This window comes from Elephas maximus, chromosome 7 (assembly GCF_024166365.1).
Source record: "Elephas maximus indicus isolate mEleMax1 chromosome 7, mEleMax1 primary haplotype, whole genome shotgun sequence".
Classification (NCBI taxonomy): Eukaryota; Metazoa; Chordata; class Mammalia; order Proboscidea; family Elephantidae; genus Elephas; species Elephas maximus.
Window position 1 is genome coordinate 81,386,818 of NC_064825.1, and position 10,292 is coordinate 81,397,109.

A 10,292-nucleotide genomic window follows, 5' to 3' on the forward strand; every position below is an offset into this window, starting at 1 on the left:
TGGTGGCGTAGTGGTTAAGTGCTGTGGCTGCTAACCAAGAGGTTGGCAGTTCAAATCCACCAGGCACTCCTTGGAAACTCTATGGGGCACTTCTACTCTGCCCTATAGGGTCGCTATGAGTCAGAATCGACTCGATGGCAGTGGGTTTGGTTTTTTTGGTTTTTTAGGTTTTTTAGGTAATTTCATCAAGTACTCTTTATTTTCAGTAAGCACAGTTATTTAGCTATTACCAATTATTTGACTGCTGACTTATAAAAGAGAAAATTTGCTAGTAAAAATTATACATTTTGTCTTCAAGAGGCCAAAGGAGGAAGGGTGAAGGGCCCACCCAAGATAAAGGTCATCAGAGAGTGTAGGTGGCATTTCAACATGGTCCCTAACCCAAAGAACTTGCTTGTTATCAAAATTGACATGTTGATGAGGCAGAAATACATATTAAACTATGCAACCTCGCACGTAGAATTTTTTACAAGGCCCAATTTTCTATAAGCAGCAAGAAGATTAAGTCTTAAAATCTGAGACTTTTTAATTATTTGGAGTCAATTTCATTATAAGACCACACAATTTTGAGGATGAGGCTCCCTTATTGTGTTGCTTCTTATCTGTAACAAGGAAAAGAGAACATTTACCAGTTGGGTTTTTTACATACGCTGGTCACAGAATGGAGACCCACGGGCAAAGCCTGTATTTTCTTCAGCTGAATAAGGTGATTCCTTAGCATTGGATTAAAAGTGAGGGGCTGTCAATTCAGTTTCTTTTTCATAAAGAACGATTTATGGACATGTATTTATATTTTTCTCCCATTTTAACAATTAAGGCTAAGTTTATCACTAAGGCTTATTTCAGGTTCGAACAATTTTTCATAAAAAATGCTTGAAACTGGAATTAGCACATTTTAAAAAAATCAACGCAACAAAACCTGCTTAACAAAGTAGTTGGGTGGCTTTCTAAAAAAATGATTCATAAAAGACATAAAAGTGATTTAAATTAAGAAACAGAGTCACTAAATTAAAAAATTCTCTTTAATAAGTAGAGTTCAACATTTGTTTGCTTTATTTTTTATAATAGAGGTTATTTCAGAAGGAGAATCCCATCATACAATGAAATGTTACATAGGACTCCAAGGTATAAAAGAACTAAATAAAAAAGAGCGTGTCTATGATTGAAGTTGGATTGTGAGCACCACCAATGGCAGTCCCCTATTTCTTCTTGTCCTGTTATGGCTTTGCGATACTTCTAGGGAGTACTTAGAGATCCTAGAAGATTGTGGAGGCCAGTGCTCTGGGTCAAGGGAATTTTCCTCATCTCTCTTTGCCTGGAACTAGCTTCTCCCTCTCCTAAAACATGCATATGAAACCTGCTTTGACTTAGGTGGTTATACTCCAGCCAAGTAATAATGCCTCTCCTCTTAACTTTCAATAATGTATAATTAAAAGTCTCATTATAATACTGTGCGCATAAGGAGGTCTGCCTGTGCAGTCCTCTGTCATGATTATTATAAAGGTATCCCTTTATATGTTAGCAACATGTACTAAAGACCCTGTTTCACCCCACAGAGGAGCACTCGTTTAAAGGAACGAATGTCTTTTTTGCAACACCTGCTAATAATAAGATTCAGTCTCAAAGTAGAACATTATCATTGTATAAGAAATGAATAGACTATTAGTCTATGTTTCCTAGGAGAAATTAATGACAGGATAAAAGATTTAGATAAATGGTGCTTAACGAAAGATGACTCCAGGTCTCTACCTGGTAGAATATGCACAAATTTTAGTTGACGTAATACAGAGAATGAAGTAGAGAGAATCAAGTTTAGCAGGAAAAGCCTTGTTTAGGAAAAATGACAGGAGAATTTTCGTTCCAGCTAGAATCACTGCCCAGTGCCATATCCCCAAATGAACTATAAACAAAACACCAGTCTTGAAAACTATAGCTGCAACAAAATGGAGTGTTAAGTAACCATTATAGGAAATGAAGACAAAACAGCAGTAGAGAAATCAGGAAATTATTTCTAACCAGAGCTTTACAAACTGTATGACAGGTTGGATGCAGGCTAGTGGAAGAAAGGGCAATATCGTAGTCATTAGAACTGCCTCATTCATCTGCCATTTCCATGTAAATTATGTTTATAAGCATCCATTCTCTTAGCTTCCTTCAGTACTTCCCATGGTGAGTGGTAGTGAAATAAGATACAGGTTCACCTTAAAGCAGCTTACAATCTCAGGTGGAAGGAGAGGAATGGACAAGTGATGAATAATTATCATGAAGTATTTTATTATAAGTTAAGGACACTGAAGCATGGGTGAGGGTAACATGAGAGCAAGAGGAGAGATATCTAACACAGAGTTCTACCCGGAGTTGGGAAAGGCTTCCTGGAATAAGTGACATAAAGTTAAGGACAAATGCAATCAGACAGGGAAAGGGGATGAAATTAAGGATTCCAAACTGAGGAAACAGCATTAACCAGCGAAAATTTTTTGTGTTCTGGGAACTGCAGAGTTGAGTTCTGTAGTGGAAGATGTGACATAATTGTGCAGATTGTGTCAGGCATAACGGTTCCTGGCCAAGGCTGGAGATGAAGATTGTACTCTAACTTGCTTTCAGCATCCACTCAGACGGAAGACAATTTTCTAGTTAGCTCCATTAGCAGCAGTCCTGTGACGTGGAGAGTAAAAAGGGATGCTAATAGGTTGTTGTTGTTGTTAGGTGCCGTCGAGTCAGTTCCGACTCATAGCGACCCTATGCACAGCAGAGCGAAACACCGCCCGGTCCTGCACCATCTTTACAATCGTTGTTATGCTTGAGCCCCTTGTTGCAGCCACTGTGTCAATACACCTCATTGAGGGTCTTCCTCTTTTCTGCTGACCCTGTACTTTGCCAAGCATGATGTCCTTCTCCAGAGACTGATCCCTCCTGATAACATGTCCAAAGTATGTAAGATGCAGTCTCGCCATCCTTGCTTCTAAGGAGCATTCTGGTTGTACTTCTTCCAAGACAGATTTATTCGTTCTTCTGGCAGTCCGTGGTATATTCAATATTCTTCGCCAACACCACAATTCAAAGGCATCAATTCTTCTTCAGTCTTCCTTATTCATTGTCCAGCTTTCACATGCAGAGGGAAAAACAAGAATTGGATTATAAAGTTATATGAGTCATGTTAAGAAGTTTTGCACAGACCAAAAGATAAAGAAGGAAGGAATACTGCCTACTTCATTCTGTGAAGCAAACATAACCCTGATACCAAAACCAAAGACATCACAAGAAAAATAAAACTACAGGCCAATATCTCTTAAGAAGATAGATGCAAAAATCCTCAACAAAATATTAGCAAACAGAATCCAACACCATATTAAAAGAGTCATACATTATGACCAAGAAGGATTTATCCAGGAATGTAGAGATCGTTCAACATTAGAAAATCAATCAATGTAATACACCACATCAGAAGAATAAAGGAAAAGAACCACATGATCATCTCTATAGATTCAGAAAAAGCATTTGATAAAATTCAACACCATTTCTTGATAAAAACCCTAAAAAAAGATTGGAGTAGAAGGGAAATTCCTCAGTATGATTCAGGGCATACACGAAAAGCCAACAGCCAACATTATACATAATGGAGGAAAACTGATAGCTATCCCCTTGAAATTGGGAACATGACAAGGGTGCCTGCTCTCACCACTTCTATTCAATATTGTATTAAAAGTCCTAGCCGGAACAATAAGACAGGAAAACAATAAATAAATAAAACGTATCCAGAATGGAAAAGAAGAAGTAAAATGATCTATTTGTGGGTGATGTGATCCTATATATAGAAAATCCCAAAGAGTTCACAAGAAAACTTCTAGAGCTAATAGAAGAGTTTAGCAAAGTTGCAAGGTACAACGTCAACAAACAAAAACCAGTTCAGTTTCTCTCCACCAGCAATGAAAAATCTGAAAGGGAAATTAGAGAAACAATTCCATTTACAATTGCATCTAAAAGAGTAAAATACCTGGGAATGAAACCTAACCAAGGACATGAAGGACTTATACCGTGTAAACTACAAAACACTGCTAAAAGAGATTAAAGAAGACTTAAATAAATGAAAAGATGTTCCATGTTCATAGGGTAGAACACTTAATATTGTTAAAATGTCAATACTACCCAAAATTATCCATAGATTTAACGCAATCCTAATCAAAATCCCAACAGGCTTCTTTGCAGAAATAGAAAAACTAATCCTCGACTTTATTTGGAATGGCAAGAAGCCCCAAACAGCTAAAGCAATGTTGAAGAGAGTAACAATGTAGGAGAACTCACACTTCCTGATTTTAAAACATACTATACAGCTTCAGTAATAAAAACAGCCTGGTCCTGGTACAACAATAGACATACAGACCAATGGAATAGATTTGAGGGTCCAGAAATAAACGCATGCATCTATGGCTAACTGATTTTTTACATTAATGCTAAGTCCATTCAATGGGAAAAGAGTCTCTTCAATAAATGGTGCAGAGAAAATTGGATTTCCAAATGCAGAAAAAGGAAAAAGGACCTACGCCTCATACCATACACAAAAGCAAATTCAAAATGGGTTAAGAACCTAAATGTGTAAACTAAAACCATAAAATTCTTAGAAGAAAAAGCAGGGGCAATGCTGTTAGGCCTAGCTTTAGCAATGGATTATCTAACATAATAACAGACGTACAAAGGGCAAAAAATAAATAAATAAATGAAATCTCATAAAAATTAAAAACTTATTCATCAAAAGACTTTACCAAAAAAAGTACAAAGACAAGCTACCGACTGGGAGGATATCTTCAGAAACCATATATCTGACAAAAATCAAATAAACAATATATATATAAAACTTTGACAACACCAAAAAGACAAATAGCCTAATCATAAAATGGGCAGATGATTTGAATAGACATTTCATCAAAGAGGACATTCAGATAGCCACCAAACGCGTGAAAAGATGCTCAGTGTCATTAGCCATCAGAGAGATGCAAATCAAAACCACAGTGAGATACCTTTTCACTTCCACTATGATGATGGCTAAGATAAAAAAGTAAAATTAAATAACAAGTATTGGCGAGGATGTGGGGAAATTGGAACTCTTAGCCATTGGTGGTGGAAATGCAAAATAGTACAGCTATTGTGGAAAACAGTATGACAGTTCCTCCAAAAACTAAAAATAAAGCTACCATATGACCCAGCAATTCCACTCCTAGGTATACACCCACAAGATTTGAAAGCAGAGACTCGAACAGACTTGTGCACCAATGTTCATTTCAGTGCTATTCACAATAGGCAAAAGATGGAAACAACCTGAATGTCCATCAACAGATGAATGGATAAACAAAATGTGGTACATACATACAATGGAACGCTACTCAGCCAGTAGGAGAAATTAAGTCTTGATACATGCTATAATATGGATGGAGCTTGAAGCATTATGCTGAGTGAAATAAGTCAATCACAAAAGGACAAATATTGTATGATCTTACTTATATAAAAAGATAAGAAAAGCCAAATATATCAGAACGAAGTTTATTAGTAGTTACCTGGGGTGGGAGGATGGGGAGGTGTTTAACGGTGATGAAAATATTGTGTTGACTCAGGGTAGGGTTGCACAGCCAATTATTGTAATTGCTATTAGTAAGTAGTGTTGTTGTTATTGTTAGGTGCTATTGAGTCAGTTCTGACTCACAGCAACCCTATGTACGACAGAATAAAACACTGCCTGATCTAGAGCCATCCTCACAATCATTATTATCCTTGAGCCCATTGTTCCAACCACTTTGTCAGTTCATCTCATTGACGGTCTTCTACTTTTTCGCTGACCCTCTCCTTTACTAAGCATGATGTCCTTTTCCAGGGGTTGATCCCTTCTGATATTGTGTCCAAAGTATGTGAGGCTTAGTCTTGTCATCCTTGCTTCCAAGGAACATTCCAGCTGTAATTCTTCCAAGACAGATTTGTTCGTTTTTTTTTTTTTTTTTTTTTTTTGCAATCCATGGTATATTCAATATTCTTCACCAACACCATAATTCAAAGACATCAACTCTTCTTCAGTCTTCCTTATTCATTGCCCAGCTTTTGCATGCATACGAGGCAATTGAAAGCACCATGGCTCGGGTCAGGCACACCTTGGTCTTCAAGGTGACATTTTTGCTTTTTAACATTTTAAAGAGGTCTTTTGCCACTGATTTGTATTACACCTGTAAAAAATTTGATTGGCAAAATTTGTGTGATATATTTGCAACAATGACAAAAAAAAAATAGTAGCTGCCGAGGCTGCTTATGTACAACCAAATACCTCGTGGGATTTTGTTCCTCGGTTTGGAGGTTTAAGGTCATGGTTTCATGGGATATCCCAGTGAATTGAGCTAATAACATGTTTAGTGCTTCTGTTCTACCTCTTAGTTTGATGTGTTGCACCTAGGGTCTTAAAAGCTTGCAAGTGGCCATCTAAGGCACAACAACTGGTCTCTCTCTATTTGCCTGGGACAACAGAGGAAGGAGAGTCAGGAATAGGAGGAGGATATGGAATGTGTAGCTGATTGCCTCCATGAACAAATGCCTCCTTTGCCATGACACCAGAAGAACTGGATGGCTACCATTACTGAACATTTTGATCAAAGAGTCCCTATAAGAATTCTGATCAAAAGGGGGAAAATGGAGAACAGAATTTCAAAATTCCCCTGAACTCTAGACTTTCTGGAACCATGAAGGTTAGAGGGAGCCCTGAAACTTTCCCTGAGATAATCTTTAGAAATTAAACCAAAACTATCCCCTGACATCTTCTTAAAGCCAAATAATAGTTTAGCTTAACTAGTAAAAAATGCCTTGAGCATTATCCTCTTTTAAGGACTATCTATATGGGACTAAATTGACAACAGCAACTGGAAAGATTAGATAGAAACCTTAGGGGCCAGTGAATTTATGTTAATGGAGGAGAAATAACTCAGAAAAAGAGGGCGAGAGTGGTTGCACAACTCAAAGAATGTAATCAGTGTCACTAAATGATATATCCAGAAACTTGAACTGGTGTGTGTTTTGCTGTGTATATTCTTAACAACAACAAAATAAATGAAATTATTTAAAAAGTTCTGCGCAGAAATATAGTTGACAAAGTTATCCCTGTATCGACAACGTTTAAAGATAAATGGTATCACCATTATTAACAAGATTCATTAACAAGTAGACATATTAGATACTTGGATGAAGCTGAAGAGAAGTTAGCTGGTAGCCATGAGTTTTCATCTGAAATTCTGACTAGTTGTAACATCAGTTTTTACAATGTCGCTATGTTACTTTAAACTCAAACTAAGGTTTGCTTTCTCATGCAGGCGATACTTTGGTGAGAAGATTGGGCTTTACTTTGCTTGGCTGGGATGGTATACTGGAATGTTAATTCCTGCAGCAATTGTTGGCTTGTGTGTTTTCTTCTATGGACTATTTACAATGAATGGAAGTCAAGTAAGGTAAGCTGTTAACGGGCCTATTAAAAGAAAAAAATTGGCCTATTTTGTGTTGGGGAAAAAGCTTAATGATACTGTTGAGTATAAGAAACAAGTGATAGTAAAAAAAAAAAAAAAATTTACCACCGTTTATTTGCTGTTTTTTGTTTGTTTGTGGCGGTGGTTGTTTTTAGTTTTGTGAGCAGTAGCATTACATAAGAGGTCATTTTGATACTTCTATATGCAAACATCATTGGATAAATTCCAAGGCTCCTTATCTTTATGCCAATTTCCCTTTCTATTTATGCCACAGAATAATTCAAAAGTTCATAATTATATGTAATTTATATTTGTATAGCATTTCATAATCTAGAATACACTCCAGGTACATTAGTTCAAATAAGTATAATAGCTAAAATATTTTTAAATAATTTAAAATTTACGAAGACCTTCCAGATACATTTTTTCATTTGATATAAACTTCACTGCAACCCTTTGGGATTAATATCCCTTTTTGCAGGTGAGAGAACCTAGCATATTAAGGATGTCTAAACAAAACATTCATGTCACGTAAATCTGGCTGTAAGCAGTCTCTCTCCTCTCCTGAATACAAGACGTAAAATCATATTCTACTTTGTTCTTACTCTCTACAGGAACAGATAATTACAAATTCTACTTAGCACCAACTTAAGGTATCAAGACGGTAGCAGAATAGGATTTGACAAGAATCAAAAATACATCAGAAATTATGACTCTTCTGTTAAATTTTAAATGACTCAAGATTTGGGAATGAGTAGAATACATTATTTTTCAGCAGAGGCAGTAGCCACCCTAGGATAAAATAAGCCTCTTAAGAGCATGTCCTATTTCATATATCACAAGGGTATTATCAAGTTCAGCCTTCTATGATAAAACACAAAAGCACCACTCTGCCCTTCTTCAGAGCTCAGCGTTTCTTCTCCCTCGGTCCATCTGTTAATGATGGCCTTGCTATTGAGTAGTGACAGTGACAGCTAATATTGGATTAATTTTCTTGAGTTTTCTTTTAAAAATGTGTCATATGCATTTGTACATATGTTATTTATCAGTTTTGACTAAAAAGACCTTCCTTGTCCTAGAGTTTAATTCTGCCTCTAGCCAAGTTCCTTCAGTTGAAGTCTCAGAGTCCTCTTGTTCTACATGAAGGCAAAATGATAATTAGCACAAAACAAAGAAACACCTGCTGCTCGAAAGTGTGTCACCTACACATAGATTTATTTCAGCATTTTGCAAACTCACTACCCCTCTGGTAGGCAGCATACTCTTGGGCAAATATCTGCCCACAGCAAACATCCATCCCCTCTTGGGGGTTTTTTCTGCATGCTGTTGAGTCAGTAACCTCTGGGGCTTATAGGAGAGGCCGTGATTTGGAGAATAGTGTCTGGAAAAGGAAAACACAATTTTAAAATATATTAAGAAAGAAGGATGATGATTTGTCAATAGCCTTTTATTGTTTGAGTTGGTTTCATGGAGAACAAAATCACAAAGTCTTACCACGTGGTGTAGCCTCCTCCTCTACCCCTACAAAGCTGAAAATGAACAAAAAGAAATGAATAGAATTACTTTTTCTATTGATTCATGCACCAGTGGAGTAAATTAGTTCCTTTTGTATTAGCTAAGTATTCTTTAACCTTTAATACAAGTAATGCTTTAAAAGGCTGTAGCGAACCTTGTTTTTTTTTTTTTTCCACCCAGTGTTTTATGGTATTATATTACTGCTACTTCTGGCACACTATAATTAAGATCTTGTTAGACTTTCTATTCTAAAACGAGATAAGCAGCACTGAATATCTTGACTTTCCAAATTTCATGGGACTGAACTTTTCCATTCAAGGTGTCAGACGCGGTTGAATCGTAGGTGTTGCCATGGCTGGTTAGGGAGAGGGAATGGGGTTTTTATTTTGTGTTGATTTTTGTTAGTATTATTTTATGAAGCTCTCTTTTGTTTATTTCAGTGTCACAAAATGGTAAAAAAATAAAAATAAAATGAACTGCAGATGTGGATTCTATTTATTATGTTTCTAACAGCTATGCCCATCTAAATATATGTCACATTTCTTAATTGCCCTGTAGTTAAATGTAGGAATATATAGCAATCAAGTTTTAGATTACTATATTTGTGCATATGCATGTATATATTCTATTTGTGCAATGGTCTAACATAGACAAACATGGTCAGATCAGCGCCTGGGAAAGAATGTATTATAGGAATTTGAAGATGAGCAAGCAGGTATACGTGACCTGCTTCTCAGGCCCTGGGGTTCAGATCCAAGAAAAAGAGGAGAAACCCAGCCTTTCTGATTAATTCTTGACTTTTTGGCTTCATAACTCATGCAGCAATTTATGTGGCCTGCAGTTCTGACCAGTCTTGCAAAAGCTGTTAATTCCTAAAGGACCCCTGGAATCCTCTCCTGACACTGTCCTCAGTAACAAGGATTTCTACTATTTATCGGGTGCCTGTGAAGTACCAAACATATTATCAATACATCTATGTAATATCTCAGTTAGACATTATCCCCATCAAGCGACGAAGAAAGGAGCAGTGGTTAAGTGCTTGGATGCTAACCAAAAGGTCAGTTTGAACCTACCAGCAGCTCCGCAGGAAAAAGATGTGACAGTCTGCTTCTGTAAAGATTACAGCCTTGGAAATCCTATGGGACATTTCTACTCTGACCTATAAGGTTGCTATAAGTCAAAATCGACTCAGCAGACAAAAGGTTTGGTTTTTGATTTAGTGATGAAGATATTGATGCTTAGGGAAAAAGTGACTTGGTCAGGGGCGTATATCTAGTAAGTGGTAGAACT

The 10,292-nt window shown here is 36.8% G+C and overlaps 1 protein-coding gene across 2 annotated transcripts in view; it reads left to right on the forward strand.

Moving 5' to 3' along the window:
- ANO3 (anoctamin 3) overlaps positions 1 to 10,292 on the forward strand; it is a 320,613-nt gene that overhangs the window by 213,979 nt on the left and 96,342 nt on the right. For both annotated transcript variants that reach the window (XM_049890733.1, XM_049890734.1), the window contains one exon: positions 7,338 to 7,472. In XM_049890733.1, the coding sequence (XP_049746690.1) occupies positions 7,338 to 7,472 (135 nt within the window). The remainder of the gene's footprint in view (positions 1 to 7,337; positions 7,473 to 10,292) is intronic.